Consider the following 19,238-nt stretch of genomic DNA (forward strand, 5'->3'; position numbering starts at 1 on the left):
TATATGTAAATATACAAACAATAGTTCTGAGAAACCATCATAAGCGTAGATCCACAAACGGCTATCGCAAAGATCGAGAAGATAGCACACAGCCTCGAGGCGAACACGTTCGACACGTGGAGACAAAGTGCACACGTATGGAGTGCAATGAAACCGAATGCACCTTCTTTTTTATATTATTTATATGTATATCTCGTTTTGTTAAAAGGACTATATCCAACACGCAAAGGGAGACAGAGAGACGTTTTGCGTGGGAGTCCCACACCGCAATCGGAACCGGTGTATGCACAACTGCACATGCACTATGCGAAAACTGCAAATGCGGCCTGACTGATATTGCCTGGAAATAATTGCAATAAACATCGTCCCAGAAGTGGTGTAAAATTTACATAAGTAAAATACTCCGTGTGGACCTCGTCCTATTTATGTACAACACTCTCAGAATTGATTATGACAGGGTTTCCCAAACTTTTTATGCAATGGAACGCTTTACAAACCCGGAAATTTTAACGGAACACTTGGCTTATTTTTAAAGTTGGGTAAATATAAAATAAAATATATTATTAAAACACTTATTATCTATGCATTTCATAAATATTTTTAAATATAGTGAGGAAAGCTCTTAACGACTTTGATAATTTTTTAGTCCTTGAATCGCAAATCTTCTAGATATCATACACAATAAAGGCGAGATCAATTCTGATATGTGGGGTAGTGTCGAGTTTGTTCCTGTACTTTGACCGTTGCAGCATAATAAAAAAATTCTGCTTCGCATAAAGAGGATTTAGAAAACGGAAGACAAAAAATATTTTTTTGAATAAAAATACCATTATTTTATTTTACTACCGCCATCTGTTTAAAACTAATAAACAAACGGTGGATAGACGTCAACGACTATCTCACCGGGCAGATTTAAAACGCGTCTTACACGATATTTTTGCACCATCGTAATGGCGGAGGATCCATTTACTTATATTGATGACCAAAATGAGCAATATGGCAGTATGAAAACGATCGGATAAGAGGCAAACTTTTTCCTGAATTGTAATCGTAAGTGAAACGTAAAGGAGGTATGTAAAAAAAATAGCTCGTTTTGCCATACGGGAATATTCTTCTAACAAACTCGCCCAGAAATAATTTAATGGCTTTAAAATTCATCTCCTTTAAAACTACTGGCTTTTCATCTACTTGAAAATTAAGTCATTCATCTACGACAGGAAAACAATCAAAATTATTAGATTCAAATGATGAAATCCAAAATTGAATTTTACCTCTTGTATTAAAAATTGTATTACTTTCACCTTATATTGTAATACATTTTCCACAATTTTTATTTCCGTATCCAATTTCTATACAAACTGTCCTCCTGTATGTGCTTAGATTCTTGACTTCATAAACATCAGTGGAGATTGACCATCACTCGCCTTTCAATTTGAGGTAGAAAATTTTTAAATTTGTTGCAGCCTATAAAACCATAGCAAAATTTTCGCGGAACACCTATCCGGATTCCATGGAACACCAGTGTTCCGCGAAACATAGTTTAGGAAACCCTGGATTATGACAATGACTATGAGGCGCGTTCTGCTAAAGAATGTCCCCATCTTGGATGTTGCCGTGTGACCACTGGAGCGGATCGATCAATTGAATCTCGACTATGACCCCAAATCATCGATGATTAGTGTCATTTGTACAAGGCGCTGATGATTGTTACATAATGGGTCTTATCGTTTGTTTTGTCAGTGTTAAATGTGTATTCTTTCGATTGCGGCACGCCGCGTTCAATGTAATGAAGCGTTCTAAAACTTTTGAGATATGAGAAACACTACAAAGGGACGATTTGTATCGTTCCCAAATCTGCTAGATATGCATACTACGAAACTAAAAAAACTTTCGACATTAGTCAGAAGTAGCATGAGCTATCTAATGGTGTGTACAGACTGAATACGCTACATACACAAAGTAGGACCTCTCTTTGGGTCATAAATATTCATTTATCAAAGACCGGGTGAAAAACCGGTATTTCTCAAAAAGTGACTGGGGCCACGTGCTGCTTACCAATAAGTATCGATGGTTTTTTTTCTAACATAATTGTATTATTTCTCCTCCTTACTTATTAAGCTCCTCGTCACTCTCGCTTGAGATCATTTAGGAGATAAATTCTCGTTCTCGGTCAGTCCTCCACAACCAGATGTAAGACCAAGTTTGATTTGTGTTTGAGGAACCGTTTGCTATGATCAGAGATCGGCGTCGAAGTTGCTTTCATGCACAAAAAATGGTTCACAAGAAATAACTAGTCATTTCTAGAGATTCAATATTTAAAGCAACGTGTCATCCCACTTTCATACTTGAGAAACAATTTTCATGTTTTGGATAACTTTCTTCTGTAAGTGCATCTTTTATCGAAGATTCGAATCCATCATGGCGATTTGCATCTTGGAGTACGCTGAGAGAACAACGCCCTTTGGGTAAGAAAAAACTCAAATGTGCGGCACGGCACGCCTAGGTAGACTCCAGCTGTGATTGGCGTGTCTTCATTTCATTGATAATTCATACGATCTTATTATGTCCACAAGTTTCTCCTACATTTCTTCAAATATAGAATCACCGTTATCGATTATTGTCAAACCTATCAATACACAGAAAAAATTACACCGAAAACACTACAGGGGGTGATTTTGGCCAAATATCACGATGGTATAGATCAGGCGTGCTAGCAGGTTTTTTTGCACGTGCAAAACTAAAAAAACGTGCCGCGTACCACTCTGTGTGTCTGCAGAGTGGTACGCGGATTTGGATACATGTATTTGTGAATTCGAATGAAAAAAATTAAATATTAACAGACAGGACATGACTGGAAGGTGGGCGAGGGTGACATTCGAATGGCACCCAATTTAATAAATGTTGTGACCTTGATAAGAACCAAGCTCTTAAATTGAATATCAAATGCAAATATTTCGAGCAATAACGAAATGACAAGTCTCATTTCTTAGTGATAGCCCTTCTTTTGTCCGAACGAAACAGTCAGACCAGCAAATTTCGTCTGAAGTTTTTAGCAGTCTGATGATGAATAAGGACCACCGTGAGTCACGCAGTGAATCAAATCTCTGCATTGCTCTCTTTGTCGACTTCCCGTTACTTCTTGCATCGTCAGTCTCGATACTTTTCGGTCGGTCGAGTTCTCGCCGTTTTCTCACGTTGAGCTCTCCTCTTAATTTGCATTAGATTCACTTTTTTTGTTCGCAATAAGTGTGTGTGTATGCTCGTTTAAAAATACGTGCGTGAAAGTGTTTACGGTCGATTATCGATTCGTAAACATCATTCTGCGTAATGTGTTAACAAAAGCGATAAAACCGAAGACTCGGTCTTTAGGTTTTCCGGTTGAATAAATTTGTCCTTCCCTTTGTTTTTCAACGACATAAAAGGAATTTTTGAACTTCAAACAAGATTAAAAAAGAAGAAAGAAGAGGATATATATATTATAATAATAACTTATAAAAAAAAAAACACCAAAAAGAAAAATAAGAAATGAGCGAAAATTAAGTGACAAATTCTAACCAATTTAAAAAAGTGGTTTCAAATAATATATGATCAGTTTTAAAAAGTCCTGAAGCATTACCCCCCTTGAAAAAACCCTAGGTTTTCAAACAATATAACACAATAAGATTATAGGTCTATTTTTATTAGTCTTTTCCGGGCACAGCAATGCACGGTATACTATACGGCAACGCACGATTCGACATATCAGACTAGTTTTAGCCGAGTGCAAGGCACAATCGGCTTACATACACTACAAAACGCGACGATACGGCGCAATATTGCTCGCGTCATATCATCGAGTCAATATTTTCACAACATGACGTTTCCGAAAATATTCATATGCGCATGTGCACTATCGTTAATACGCGTGCACTCGCCACCAGAACGTCATGTTGTAATTTGTATATGTGTACCATAGGCCAAAAATCCATTTAATGAATGTCCGACAAATTTCTGACACATCATAGAATGTATAGCGCGATGAAAAATAGTTCCGAAGCATCGAAAATCAGTCAGTGATATCATTAAAATCAGTAACCAACTTTATCTACCCTTCGAATAATTATATCCAACATACAAAAGCTTTCAAAGAGGCGATTAAAACTAAATATATGTAAAATAGAACTTTTTTTTAATGCTAATTCGTTTATTACCGACAGAATAGTGAATTCGACCCGCCGTGCATCCGGGGGAAGTACCAGCTTCTTCCTCGCCAGGTGTCGTAGTAACTTGTGAGGTTTCCACACAAAGTGCAACTATACATATGTAAATTACCCCTAGTAAAATATTGAAAAACACAAAGGAAACGATAATAACGAAAACAACTCTGCACATACCTGTGACTTGTTCAGGAGTGGACGATGATTATTGGATTGAAACCGACCCTAATCATTCAATTGCGTTAAACAATTTGATAGGTCTTCAGGCCTTAAGTATATCTATAATACAACACTTGGGTTGAGTCAGCTCTCGAACTGGAGAACATTTCAGAGAATCGAAACGAGGATAATTTACAACAGGAACATTGGGAGTGTGACTAAAGTGGAGACCTGGTTGAGTCAGTAGATCAGCACGCACGTGAGAGCTTACCAGAAATACATACGATATATACCCAAAATAAAACTCAAACCAACTCGGGGATGATCTTTTCTGGGGGTTGAAACAGGAAATGAGGGTTGCTTCTATGCGGTTTAGTACTTAACGGACCAGTGTGAATTTTTTCATTGTATGTTAATTCCCCTAACGTTCCTGAGACTGGAGTGCCTGAACTTTGAACACCCGTACATGTATGTATTATATGTCCCAACTAGAAGAATTCTGAAAATAGTACAGTTTGAAATCATAAGAATTGATTTTTCGTGTATTCGCATATGTTAACTAAATTTCTTCTATTTTGCTATCTCCACCTATCCTTGCCAAATTTCTTCTTACACTTTTCTCTTGGCTCGCTAAATAAACAGACTGTAGCTACTTCTGGCAAGATTCAAAAGCTGTTCTGTCTAAATTAGAATTCGCTGTAGACAATTGCTAGTCTGGCAATCACCAACCCTTTGAAAAAATCAATCCATTCCTCAGAACAAAAATGTGACAAAGGATTTTTAATTAGTTTTTGAGTATTAATCATCCAGCTAAAAATAGAATTTGCTCATTTAAATTATTATATCAGGCCCGAATTATTTGTATTATCAAGCACCTTGCTCCACGATAACAGCTTATCTTGGATACGACAACAAAGGCTGACGTTATTTCCGTTTATGAATACAACTTTATTTGGCAAAATTAACGATAGGGAAAAACCAAAAAAAAAGACCGAGTAATTAAATAATGAATGAAACATTTGTATGTTGAATTGCGGTTTTGTAATCCACATGTGAGTATGTCGTTTTTGGGATCAAAAGAGCCGACTGAAGCACATACATATCGACTCGCGTTTAAAAACTCAAGCTCGTACATCTGAGGCTGGTTTTAAATGGTTCAATGTCAAACAACGACCCTTTTAGAACCGAGTTTTGGAACAGTAATGTTTACCAACTGAGGATCAACAACTTTTACAGATTAAACATATGCATTATACTGAAAAGAAGATAAATTAAATTGAGAGAAATAAGCATGTTGCCTAATTCACACAATCGGAAAAAATACTATTGTTGTTAAAATTGACGACTTGTTTGCACTTGCATACATCTGCTTCCGAATTAGACCTATAGATTGAAGAAGCCTCTTAAAATGACGCATTTGCTTGTATATGTAATACATACATAGTTGCTTCTTCTTCTTCGACGTTCATACAGTTGACTTTTAAGAACCAAACCAGAAGTGCTTTTAAAATAAATTAAACAATATCAACTAGGCTAATGAAACATACGGCATTAAAACTCACCGAAATTGCAATCATTTCCAATTTAAAAACGAAATTATCATATCACCATTTCTAGATAACGGTAAGCGAGCAAGCGGACACGCAGGTACAAGAACCAACTTAAAAATACCCGTTTCTCGTTTGACCATTTACATTATTTCAGCTCATTTCTGCAAATTAAAATGTTTACACAATAGATACCTACTAATATAGCACCGAGCTGCCTTCTCGGAAGTCTACTGGCTAGATATTTGGGTACGATAGTAGCACAATGGTTTCATAACCAGCTGTTTATTCTGGCAAAAGGTGCCGCCGGTACAAGATGCATCTTTGTAGACAGCAATTGTCAACTTGGAAAAGATATTGCGTTATTGTGTTGATAAGTTTTTTTTGAGTGGAGCGACTTTGTCAAGCCACCCACGGAGTCGAAGACAAACCGGACTCATTGCACTTTCTTCATTCGCAGAACCCAAGCTAGCAATCAGGTAACGAAATCAAAGAAAAAAAAAATCAACCGAAAAAGAGTAACGATCGTAATTTATTGTCTTTCGAATTCATGCAGTGAAATAATAAGGTCTCCATACCATCTGCCTTCAGAAGAAAAGGTATAAAAAAAAAGACAGATCGGATCATGATCTTTAGGGTTTCTTAAAAATATGCAAATTATGTTTTTCCACATTACATATTTCATCAGACCTTGGCGACTGTACATATACATAGCAGCGTCTCAAAACCTAGAACTTAATAAGAGGTTCTTTGATTGTGGGGTCAAAATGAAGTCAATAAGATTAGACTTGTTGAAACATGTTTTTGTTATATCAATTCTTGTCCTATGTCAATGACACGTGTTCGGCTATTGTTGCATAAGAGAAAGGTGTGTACAAACATACAAAATCAACTATAAACATATCGTCGGAATTTGCCTCTAGGAAGTTTTTAAGAGACAAAACAAGAAGTTCCGACCCAGAAGAAATTATGTTATCTATGAATAATAGGTTTTGCAGATAGAGATGAGTTTTGGTTATATATTTATTTATTTATTTATTTTAAACAGACCATTGTGGCATAACAGGAATTCCTAAAGCGCCACAATGGTCAAAAAATATAACACAAAAAAGAAAAAAAACAAAATAACAATTAAACATATATATTGGGCTCAATCTCAAAATGAGATTATTTCTTTCGAAATAAGTGCTTATTAGCTTTTTCTAAAGCCTTTTCTGCTGTGCGTTGAATTCGGAAGGGTCACTTCCCCTCGAATTCGGACAAAAATGGAGGGCTGCAATCGACAAAAGATTAAGAGCTTCTTTCTGGTCAGGAGACACTGGTATGGTATGGTACATATTCTGCAGATACGTTTCATTGTCCACGTGTCGCAATGATGTTGAAAAAACGTACACTCAGTCACGCTTTTCGGTGAAGCGAAACTTTCATCTAATTTTTCTTTAGAAATGTCTTTTCCATGTCTACAAACCATATGCGAGCGTTCTAATAACGAGTTGTTTAATTTCTTTCCATCTTACTTTTTTATCTGCATTATTTCTTCTAATTGAACCGACCGATTGTCTCCATCTTTCACGGTTCGTTCGTTCGTCATCATTACGTATGCTCCAAGAGTTTCTCTACTATCTTCCAGAGTCAACAGACTTCGACAAATACACACGTCAGCTTATAGTAAAACAAGTTTATCAAACATACATGGAATAATCGTCAACTTTTGATTGGCATATTTACCTCACCATCGCGTTACAGAAACGGGCGACCAAAAGTTTTGTGTAGGGATCGATCCATCAATATTTAACATTCAAGTCGATATTTGTTTACATACTCGGCAAAGAAAATAATTTACACATAAATGAACGAATCAATAGGCGTTTTACAAATTCATAGGGAATTAAATTTAGCTCGTTAACGGCTTTGGATCAATGTTGGTTTCCCGATGAATTGTTAATCTCATTCGATGGGGCATATATATTTTAAAACTTCCAACTAAATTCGATAAAATTTGTTGGCTTTTTTATTCACACCGCCATCACAACCGACTAATTCAACAAAAATATTTAATTATTCTCTCAAAAAAGATGATTCGAATGATATAAATAGTTGATAAAGAATTATAACAAAGTATGAACTTTAGGGATAAGAATAGGGGCGAAAACACACTGAGTGGTATGGGACGTCACGTGTCCTTGGCTTCCCACTGTGACCGTAAACAGTGGCTGTTCTCCAAACCAAATTCGGGTGTAGTTGCACGTGCAGAATGCATATGTTTGGGAGGTCACACGGGTATGCATATCCATATGCAACCGACGATTTTTTCCTACTTTTTTTCAAATAAGGGATTCACCTTTATTGGTCAAATACTAGAATAAAATATCACCGAAAACACTCCTGGGGGTGATTTTTGGGACAGTGTACCATGTGTATGGGCTAGGGATGCTGCATTTTTTCCACATGTTTAAAAGTATCTTAAAAAAACACGTAGCACGTACCACCCAGTGTGTTTGCGCCCTAAAACTGATTGATATGTAATATGATAACCATAGTTTGCGGCATAAATAAGCCAATGGAGCCGCAGTACATTATGTAGGGATAAATAAAGAAAGGGGATACCGTGTACGATTTTGTTACAGGACTCTCTAAATAAATGTATTCCACTACCCAGTAGCTAAATACAAAAATATTACACGATTAATACGCGGAAACTGGGGCGAGACTATGCTAAAAATAAACAAATAGAACGCGTCCCCAGGTAAATACATAAACGAAGAGGGGGAGGAACATTAAAAATAAAAATGTCGCACAACGGTCGAAAATAGCAACCAACGCCTATCGAACACAAATCGACAAGCGAAAATCGATATAAATACAACGCTAATGAGTTTGTTGACACGATATATAATAGATATAATACAGTGCGAACTTTTTTCGGCGATGGTTGTCTTCGAGCGTTCTTCGACCTATACGCGCGCACCTACACCACATCCATACACACATCTGCAGTGACAATACATGCACATCTGCGATGTCAATACGCGAGAGATGATGGGGATGGGGATGGGGATGGGGATGCTGATGCTTATGGAAATCAGACGTGGAGTTTGTGGTGATACCGGGCGTGGGTGAATATGGAAAAAAAATATTGTTTATGGAAGCAACTGACCTGTTGGTGTTCGTCGAGAGCGAGAACGAGGGTGAAGGTGAGGGTCGGGGTGGGGTGTGGGAGGTGAGAGGGGGGTCATCACTCGCCCTCTCGGCCCCTCGCAGCCCCTGAAGGCTCTCGCAGCAGCCACTCTCACACCACAACACTTTTCGCACACGACATGCGACACGCAAAACGCCACGCGACCGCACTCAACGCCCGTCGGTCGACGACTGCTGTGGCGTGCAACGACTTGCAACACCACACACAAACGCTGTTTTTTATTTGGAATTGGTCGTAAGCAACTTATTTGCAGCGGCATCGGGTCGATTTTAAATGTAACTTTTTTCTTATTTTTACCTTCAAAAGATGTTCTAGGTGGATTTTTCAGTTATTTGTAAAGTTGAGATGAAGAAATATAGTTGTGTGAATTGGGCGATGGCACAATTGATGTCCATATAAATGAAAATACTGTGATTAAGTGATATACTGTGAAGTAATCTCATAAATCAATATATACATGTTCGAATAGATCGAAAGATTCGTCGATGAAAAAGAAGTCATACTAATTAGCAAAAATACCAAGGCAATGGAGTTGTTCAATAAAATAAAATTCCAACTCTGACTTTGATTTTGGATCTGCTCTAGAATATAGTCGATCGTTTACTAGCAGGTTTAAAATATGAGGGATCAATTGCTATTAAGTAATTATTTATATAGTTGCTAACTAGGCAGTTCGATTACAAGTAATTATTCATAATTAGTACTACTTGTGATCGAAATGCCGAACTCGTAATTACATACATAAATAACTACTTGCTCGCAATCGATATCATTTTTTAAACCTGGTTATCAAATGATCAACTTAACTCTAGAGTGAACCGATCAAGTATTGGTGAGTCATCTTAGTTAGTAATTCGGTAAACGTTCAGTAATTCAATATTTATATACATCATTAAAAAGTATTTCAAATTTATTTTCTTTTGTGCAACTTTTGATTACCGCACTTACACGTTACCTACTCGTTCTCCATTTTATGTTATAAATATCTATTTATTTACAGACTTGGTTGTTTATCTAATGGTTATTCTTTGGATTATTTATTTAAACAATTATGTTTAATATAATTTCAATGTAAATATTAGAAAAATGCAGATCATCTGGAAATCTTTAAAAAAACGCTCAAGTCAATTGAAATGGTCGGCAAAGTAAACTTTAGGACGGAAATTAAACCGCGTGTCTTTTTGACGTGTTGTTGCAAGTGACAGCTAACCTCCGCTTCTGTGCCGACTTTTATTCTTAATCGTTCCATACCAGATAATATTTAATCATGTCGGGCGAAGAAGATCGTATGGATACCAGCTCCGACTCTGAATCCGATTCCGGTGAAGAAAAGGAACAGGAAGACGAAGGAGACGAGGGTGCAGCTCGCGTCTATTTACCAGGTCAACCCCTCGAAGACGACGAGCGATTAGTTTGTGACGAGTCTGCCTACGTGATGCTGCATCAAGCTCAAACTGGAGCACCTTGTCTCAGCTTCGACGTCCTACCTGATGCTCTCGGTGCAGCTCGATCAGACTTCCCTCACACAACATACTTAGTGGCAGGCACTCAAGCTGCCAAAACCCACACAAATAAGTAAGACCACAAATAATACGCATTTGCACTACTTAGTTGCATCAGTCATTAATATTTCCGTGTAACTTTCAGCCTTATCGTAATGAAAATGTCCAACATGCATCGTACATCAAAAGAAAACGAAGAAGAAGAATCCGATTCGGACGATGACGAAGACGACGAGAAGAGTCCAGACCTGACCTTCGCATGCGTTAAACATTTAGGATGCGTGAATAGAGTAAGAGCAACACAGTATGAAAACTCCACATTGGCCGCTACGTGGTCTGAATTGGGACACGTTAATATCTGGAACATAACGCAGCAATTGCAAGCCGTTGAAAATCCGGCAATGTTAGAACGATTCAATAAAGACAATGTCAATGATATAGTCAAACCAATATACACATTCTCAGGACATCAATTGGAAGGATTTGCAATGGATTGGTGTCAAACTCAAAGCGGAGTAATTATTTGCATATTATTTTTAGTATTAATACGTTGGAATTTTGCAATAATTAAATTATGATATTTTTCAGTTATTAGCTACTGGAGATTGTCGTAGAGATATACATATATGGAAACCACACGAAGGAAGCACATGGGTCGTCGATCAAAGGCCACTAATTGGACATGAAAATTCTGTTGAAGATATACAATGGTCACCGAATGAAAGGTATAATTTATCTACTGTAATAAATTCAGCACAGTTTATGATATGAAATAATTTTTAATACTTTAATTTATTTTAGAAACGTGTTAGCTTCTTGCTCCGTAGATAAAAGCATTAGGGTATGGGATATACGAGCTCCACCAAACAAAGCATGCATGTTGACGACTGCCAATGCTCATGCAAGTGATGTTAACGTTATATCGTGGAACAGAAATGAACCTTTCATAGCTAGCGGTATGTTTAAATTAAATTAAGAACATGTACGCCAAGTCGATAGATACATTTGTAATAATCATTATTTTTACCAGGCGGTGATGATGGCTTACTGCACGTGTGGGACTTGCGACAATTCCAAACTGGTTCTCCGGCCGTCAGTTTCAAACACCACGTTGCGCCGGTCAGTTCTTTAGAATGGCATCCAAGTGAGGCCACCATTTTAGCGAGTGCTGGAGAAGATAATCAAGTCGCTCTGTGGGATTTGGCCGTTGAAAAAGATGACGATTGTATGGATGACGATGTCAAGGTACGATAGTTTATTTCGGGTCTACCTCACTGGACCGAAAGTGAAAAGGTCGAAAAAGCAAATATCGAAAATCGAAAGATCAAAAAAAAGGGTGCATGGTAAACGGTACTATGCATATATAATATATATAGGCATGAGGTGAAATTATCTCTTTTTGTTTTTGTCATACAGCCTTGTTTAATGTGCGCGCGCAGGATACGGGAGGAAAAGCCTGTTCCTCTTGTTCCTGTTGTATCCTGCTCGCGCAAATTAAGTGAGGATGTACGACGGGGGGAGAGAGACTTTTACCGCACGCCACTGATATATATACTAACCGTTTTTCATATGTATGCATGATAAACGAATATTTTCGACTTTTTCACGGTCACCCGTTTATTTCCTATATGTATGTATGGATTTTATTCGTGATTTTAATTCGTGTGCTTATTGGTTTTGCTACAGGACATTCCTCCACAACTACTGTTCATTCATCAAGGCCAAACGGACATCAAAGAATTGCACTGGCATCCCCAAATACCTGGTGTTATGATAACGACAGCTCATTCCGGATTTAACGTATTCAAAACCATCAGCGTTTAAAAACAATCTTGCAGATTTGAAGTGATTTTTATTTGTATAAAATTACATGTATGGTACAAACAAAAAATCATTCAAATAAAAATTATAAAAAAACGAATGTGTTTAAAAAATTATTCTTATCACAACATTTGCAGTGACTGAATTAATCCTTTGAATCTAGTAATGCCAAATTAACTAGATGTCTAATAGTGGGTCGACCGTGAGGACAATTCTGAAATAAATTTAAAAAATAAATGAAAAGCTTTTAAATGTAATTTTTAAGTTTTAATTTTAATTTTATTACCCAAGGATGATCTATCATTCCCATATGATCGATCAGTTTCTTCATTATACTTTTGCTTAGAGCTGTTCCGATCATGACTGATTTTCTACATGCTCTTGATGCAAACATGGTTTGAACTCGGCTAGGTCTGCAAATTTGGTGAGGAGCGTCCTAAAATTTTAATAAACATTAAAAACAAACTATGTTTTTAATAAAACTTCATTCAAAGGCGTAGAACTTTTACTCTAGAGAATCGAGGTTTTTTATGTTTTTCTCAGAAACCTTTGGTTTATTGAACTGAGATTTCATATCTAGAAGTTTAGGCGTAATAACAAGTTATGTATAAAATTTGGTAAGCATCCCTCAACCGGAAGTGGCAGTTTACTCTTGTTCGATTTTTCTTCCACTATTTTTTTCGACCCCTTAAACATGTGTTCTTCACAAAAAATTCAAGTATAATTCTTGTATCAATGTGATAAAAATAAATCACTAAATTTAATAAACGGGAAGTGGGATTTTTTCCTCTTAGATAGGTCAAAATTTTTGTCGCCGTTATAAGCGTCCTATAAATATCAGTATTTTTCTGGATTCAATAATTTCATATATAAGATTTCAATTGTATCAACGTAACGTCATATTGCAATTCAATTAACTGTAATTCTAAATTTCCCACAATTATTGGAAAAATCATTGTAATGGATTTCGCACATTATTTTCATTTATTATACTTAAAGGTTCATATTATAAGAAACTGCAAATTTTATGACTCTGTACGGCGAGTCTGTAAACTTCTTGTTAAATTGATCCAACATAGATTGTTTTAAAAGCCATTCCTTGTTTTGAAGATAGGTCGCACTATTATCTTTTCTCTCAATTAAAAATGTTCTTATTTAAGGCAATAAATAACTATTGAAACGTAACAAAAAAATATCCTATGTTGAACTACCCTACTTTATTGCGAATCAGCAAATCTTTGATTTTTCTCAATTTATTCAAAAAGAACTTTAAATTTTCTCTTCTGAGGTGCTTTACATGTAATTATTTTTTATTTGTTATTTTAAAATATGGAACTCATTATTATATTCAAAATTCACAATCGTAATTGAGATTGGCCAAATGTTTCTTCGCGATCGAACGGTTGATATCGATTATTACGTGAAAATATATTGAAATGTATAAATTTTATACAAAATTGAACACTTCGCCACAGTTTGATTAACCCTTTGCCCGCGGCAATAAATATAGCGAACAAGCCCTGTACGCGGCACCTTTTTCGCGAATTTAGCAATCGAGTTTTCGACCTTAAATACAGATTTTAATATTTACTCAAGTAACCAGATATGTTAATTAACACATAAAGTATTATTTTAAACAATAAAATAATAATATATCTCGTAGTTTTGGCTTAATTGTCAAATAATCATTCTTCATACAATTGAGACGTATCGTCGCCATTGTTCAACAGACGTGACGTCACATAAACGAGGTTTCAGTATAGTTCCACAAAAAACTAATTTTGACTGGTATATATGCATTTTAAGCAAATTGAATAGATGGCAATCAACTATTATATTCAACCAATTTTGAACCTTAAAACAGTTGAAATAGGCGCATATAAGGCTCAAAATCCCGTGCAAAGTTTAGAAATTCTATGGAAGACAGCCGCGCTACAGACTTGTCGCCCAAAGCTTCCATGGAAGACGGCCGCGGGCAAACGGTTAATGTTGACTTGACAATTCATATGGTCGAAGACACCAGTAAAGAAGCTGTATTCCAATTGTCACTTTAATTGATAGAAAGACTTACGTTTAACGTTTACAGAGTTACATTTAATTAAAAAAACCTATTATTTTTATTTCATAGACAGTTTTTGGAAAATTCTGGCAGTCCATAATGAGTTAATAAAGAAAAATAAAGTAATTACATACTTTCAACATGAATAGTAATTCTTCAATATCTTCTTTTCCAAATACGCAGTTCTTCGATATCGGCACTGTTAATAATTTTACTCTTTTTGTAGGTGGAGCTTCTTCGTTTATTTCAAAAGTGAAACCATTCTTTCTACACACTTCTAAATTATCCATTAATATGCACTCATTTACTCCGGTCAATTCCAAAGATTGAGGTCTGTATAAATAGTAAAAAAAAACATGTTGAACTATTATATATATATAAGACCTCACTATATTTACATAATACTTACACGACAAGTTTCTGATTAGATAAAACTGTTGTTTTTTGAAGAGTTTCAAAATTATATTTCTCATCAGTTGCATGTTGGTCTATGATGAAGAGGTCGTCTTCTAATCGGGTGATGATGAAGCCCAGATTGAACTGACCGATTATTTCCATCTGAGCGAACATCTCCTTTGATATTTCTTTTTGTAATTCTTCCTCACACTTTTTATTGAGTACAGGATTGATCTGCGAGCGGAACTTGACTTTTTCTATGTTCTTCCTTTTTTTAATGTTTGCATGTTCCTGTATAGATTTTTTAATATCTTCAAGTGAAACGTTGAATGTGCAAGTCTTTTTGGTTAATGTTTTTACTTCTGTAACAGTATCGGGTATGTCGTTGCAGACTGTTTGTGGTTCTGAAAGTTCAATTTGTTTTTTTGGAGGCTTTTTCGCCTCGACTTTGCATTTACTTTCACTTAATACATCCTCAAGTTCGACGACTTGCGATAAATGTAAATCTTTTGTGTAACCTAAAAATACTGCTTCTCTGGGTTCTTCGAAAATTTCTATACCGGAATCAACCTTCTGAAGAGATTCAACTTTTACAATTTTACACAAATCATTCTCAATTATGGTTGAATCACACGTTTCACTATACTCATCAAATGAGAGTGTATCATTTTGACTATCACTTTGCAATGAGGTATTTAGATCGTTTGATTCGATTTCATTTGTTACAGTTTCGGGTGATTTGGTTCTGCTTGTTTTCACGCTGATGTAGTTATCTAAAGACTCTGCTTTTCGTTTTATTTCAGTTTTAGTATTACCCACTGATTTATTATTTACTTCGTTCTTACTCGATTTAATTGAAAATTGACTTAGAAATGATGAGAACACTCGTGGATTGTTAATTAACGCTTTGTTCTCGGAGCCTTGGAATTTTTGCGATGAACTCTGTCCCTTTACATTCTCTAATTTCAAAGTAGATGGAACATTTTCATACAGTTTTTGCAAAGACGATTTGATTATGTCTAACAGAAAATTTTCTCTGTTTAAAAATATTTTTCTTTTATCGGGAGTAACATTAACATCAACAGATGATCTTTTCACTTTGATATCCAAATAAACAAATGGACATTGGTGTGGATTATACTGTTTATACACTTCGTTGATGACTTTCATTACCTTTTGCGGATCACAAGGCCTAGAATTTATAAAGAAAAATTGTCTTTCTGTCGTAGAGCGGCCACTACCATGAGCGCATGTGGAAATATATCCATCGAAATCAAATGGAAGCCTTTCAGAATTTGTCGAAATAGTAGATTCTTGAGTACTATTTTTAGCCGATTGTTTTGAGCCTGATTTACTAACAGTATTTTTATCAAATGTAGTAGTGTCATTAGACGAATCTTCCGACAAATCTAATTCAATATCAGATTTTATGTCATCAACCATCATAGCTTCTTCGGGTGTACAAGATTGTGTATTACAATTCTCTAAATCGGAGAAAAATTTTTCTTTAAGATTATTTACACTGTTTTCGGGGTTGACTGGCTTCAGACTGACCAGGGATTGTAATTGTTTAACGCCAAAAACGCAAGCTATGTTATCCCTCACTGATCCACCTTGAGTTGCTACGACAATTGTTTTATTTGCTTTCGATGTCTGGTTTGTACAAGTTATCCTAAAATTGAAAATCATATCATCAAACAAACATAAAAAAGAAAACAAATTTGTATTTGAAGATCTTACTTTACACCTTTGGAGACCAAGCAATAAGCGTAAAGCAATTGAGTCATCTTATTAAATTCCCTTTTAATATTTCTATGAAATTCTTTTTGTCTCACAGGCAAGGTATGGAAAATGTTGGCTAGACTAACAGTAGTTCCAATTTGACGAGCGCAAGGAGTAGTTTCCTTAATCAGTCCATTTGAGTCATAAACAATTTTGGCGCCTTTAATTATTTTATTATAATAATTTAATGGTTATTTAAAATAAGAGCAATATTATTTAAAAAATGTAAAAGAAATATACCGAGCTCTGTAGACGAGTGTCTTGTAACAATGGTTAAATCAGATAAAGAACATAAAGAGCTTAGAGCTTCCCCTCTAAATCCGAAAGTTGATACTCCCAAAAGATCCGAAAATTCTCTCAACTTTGACGTGTAATATTTTAAAGCTGAAAAAAAAAACAGAAAATTGAAAACATTTTTAAAACAATTCATAAAGGAATCCATTTAAAACTTGAATTACTTAATCCAGAAAAATTGTCCTCGATAACTCCAGATCCATTATCATTGACTTCAATAAGTTGCTGTCCATATTCTTTCAATCTAACTTCTATACTCGTCGCTCCGGCATCCAGAGAATTTTCAACGAGTTCTTTTACGGCAACAGCCAAATTTAAAACAACCTATTGAATTGAATTGAATTGTTATGATTGTATTTGTACTCAATTTTGACAGTCAATATTTTCAATTAATTTAAAGAAAATATACTTGTCCTGAACATATTCTATGCACGGCACTCTTGTCTATAGGCTTGATTTTGCTGGCTGATTCTGATGTCGGTTGATTTGATTCTGAACTATCAGGATCTTCCATTTCGTATATAAGAGCCGACCTGTCAGCTGGCGCCAAAACACTCGCCCCTCAATTGGCCATAACACTATATTTCGTATGTCATGTTCAATGAGGTTACTATTACTTTCATTTATATTATATCCAAGCCAGTGCTTTAAAATGGAATAGATATGTGATTAGAGACATAAAGTTATTTCTTTAAATTATTTCAGATTCTTTCAGAGATAGTTAAATATGACATATTTATCAATGGATTCCAACCCCCTTCATTCACTTATTTCTTAGCAGCCTATTTCCAAAAAGTATATACCCTATATTAGTATTTTTTTTGTAATTTAATAAATCTTCAAACCTCCTCCCCTTTAACTACATCTATAAAGTTTATTTTGTGGCGACCCCATAGAAGAGGGTGGCAACACCGGTCGCCATGGTTACGGCAGTGGAGCTGTCATTCGACCATTCGGCCCTAACTCGTGGGGGAGGAACTACCCTGTTCCCCCGAGACCCACAGTGGTGACCCCGACGTGATAGACAGCGCGCACCCCCATCCCCCCTATTCTTCCCGACAATCTTGGAAACACGATGTCCGACGGTGAAGCAGACAACGGCGCCGCCGAAGCAGGCGGGGAGAACAATGTGCAGAACAACATGGAGGAAAACGCGGAGAACAGCGACCGCAACCAAAGCACGGTAAATCTTGACTTTTTGGGGGCGCCCGTGCCCCCCTTCCCCCCCTTTTGGGCCGAGAACCCCCAAATATGGTTCGCACAGATGGAGGCGAGCTTCGAAGCCGCCAGAATCACTAGCGAAAACACGCGATACTGCAGAACAATCGCGTGTTTGCCTCGCGAGGTGATGACGGAGATTTGGGACATCCACGTGGCCCCCCCGAAACTCAAGCGATATACCTTCCTGAAGAAGGAAATTTTGGAGAGGTTAGGAGTCGGCCAACGACAGAGACATCGCAGACTCCTCGAACGCGAGGAAATTGGCGACAGGAAGCCATCACAGTTCCTGAGAGACCTCCGGATATTGGCGGCCCAGGAAATGTCGGAGGATCTGCTGAGAACCACGTGGGAGAGCAGGCTGCCAGAGGGACTAAGCTTGCAACTGGCAATGAGCGACGAAACCGATTTGGATAAGCTGGCCAGGAAGGCAGACAGGTGGTACGACAGCAGCCCCCACGTGGCAGCGATGACAGACCGCAGAGAGAAGAGGCGGCAAACCGATGATGAGTATGTGACACGGGGAGAGTTCCAAACATTAAATCAAAAGGTAGATGACCTGACCACGATGATGGGACGGCTACTACAAACGAACGAGACGAATCGGAAAGAATCAAGGCCATCACACTCCCCAGCGAGGAGCCGACGCTGGCAACCACGACAACAGAGTCCCCGAGGCCGCAGGAACACGCCACCGCGCAGGTTTAACCAGGCGGAAAACTTCCAGGGCAGGCGCTAATGGCGGAAAGCAGCCCCAGCCCCACTTCTTGCCGCCTATACGTAACAGACAAGGTCAGTAAACTACGGTTCCTAGTCGACACCGGTTCTGACCTGTGTGTCCTTCCGAAGTCAATATTGCCGGGTCGCAAAATAGCGACATCATACCTTCTATTCGCCGCGAACGGATCTACGATAAAAACGTACGGTTGGAAGGAGGTAGACGTCGACTTGGGACTACGTCGGGTATACAAATGGAGATTTGTAATAGCCGACGTATCAAGGCCTATTATTGGCGCTGATTTCATCAAACATTTTTGTCTTTTGATTGATTTGAAAAATGCGAAA

General features: G+C 37.0%; 4 protein-coding genes across 4 annotated transcripts in view; 2 read left to right on the forward strand and 2 right to left on the reverse strand.

Annotated features, from left to right (window-relative positions):
* Src64B (Tyrosine-protein kinase Src64B) overlaps positions 1 to 9,273 on the reverse strand; it is a 38,535-nt gene extending 29,262 nt beyond the window's left edge. The window contains exon 1 of the mRNA XM_077440886.1: positions 9,060 to 9,273. The gene's annotated coding sequence lies outside the window, so the exon portion shown is untranslated. The remainder of the gene's footprint in view (positions 1 to 9,059) is intronic.
* A 972-nt stretch (positions 9,274 to 10,245) lies between these two features.
* l(2)09851 (WD repeat-containing protein 1 l(2)09851) lies at positions 10,246 to 12,717 on the forward strand. The gene is made up of 6 exons (XM_077440467.1): positions 10,246 to 10,676; positions 10,749 to 11,118; positions 11,192 to 11,328; positions 11,405 to 11,559; positions 11,634 to 11,848; positions 12,290 to 12,717. The coding sequence occupies exons 1-6, from the start codon at positions 10,369 to 10,371 to the stop codon at positions 12,425 to 12,427; spliced, it is 1,323 nt and encodes a 440-aa protein (XP_077296593.1). The 5' UTR covers positions 10,246 to 10,368; the 3' UTR covers positions 12,428 to 12,717.
* On the reverse strand, positions 12,426 to 17,535 carry Pms2 (mismatch repair endonuclease PMS2). The gene is made up of 8 exons (XM_077440466.1): positions 17,365 to 17,535; positions 17,120 to 17,279; positions 16,902 to 17,045; positions 16,620 to 16,821; positions 14,893 to 16,551; positions 14,618 to 14,816; positions 12,711 to 12,860; positions 12,426 to 12,638 (listed from the first exon to the last, which is right to left on the reverse strand). The coding sequence occupies exons 1-8, from the start codon at positions 17,467 to 17,469 to the stop codon at positions 12,570 to 12,572; spliced, it is 2,688 nt and encodes an 895-aa protein (XP_077296592.1). The 5' UTR covers positions 17,470 to 17,535; the 3' UTR covers positions 12,426 to 12,569.
* Ppt1 (Palmitoyl-protein thioesterase 1) overlaps positions 14,368 to 19,238 on the forward strand; it is a 28,053-nt gene continuing 23,182 nt past the window's right edge. The window contains exon 1 of the mRNA XM_077440468.1: positions 14,368 to 14,406. Within this exon, the coding sequence (XP_077296594.1) occupies positions 14,383 to 14,406 (24 nt within the window). The 5' untranslated portion in view covers positions 14,368 to 14,382. The remainder of the gene's footprint in view (positions 14,407 to 19,238) is intronic.

The sequence above is a fragment of the Arctopsyche grandis genome, chromosome 11 (genome assembly GCF_051622035.1).
Source record: "Arctopsyche grandis isolate Sample6627 chromosome 11, ASM5162203v2, whole genome shotgun sequence".
In the NCBI taxonomy this organism is placed as follows: domain Eukaryota; kingdom Metazoa; phylum Arthropoda; class Insecta; order Trichoptera; family Hydropsychidae; genus Arctopsyche; species Arctopsyche grandis.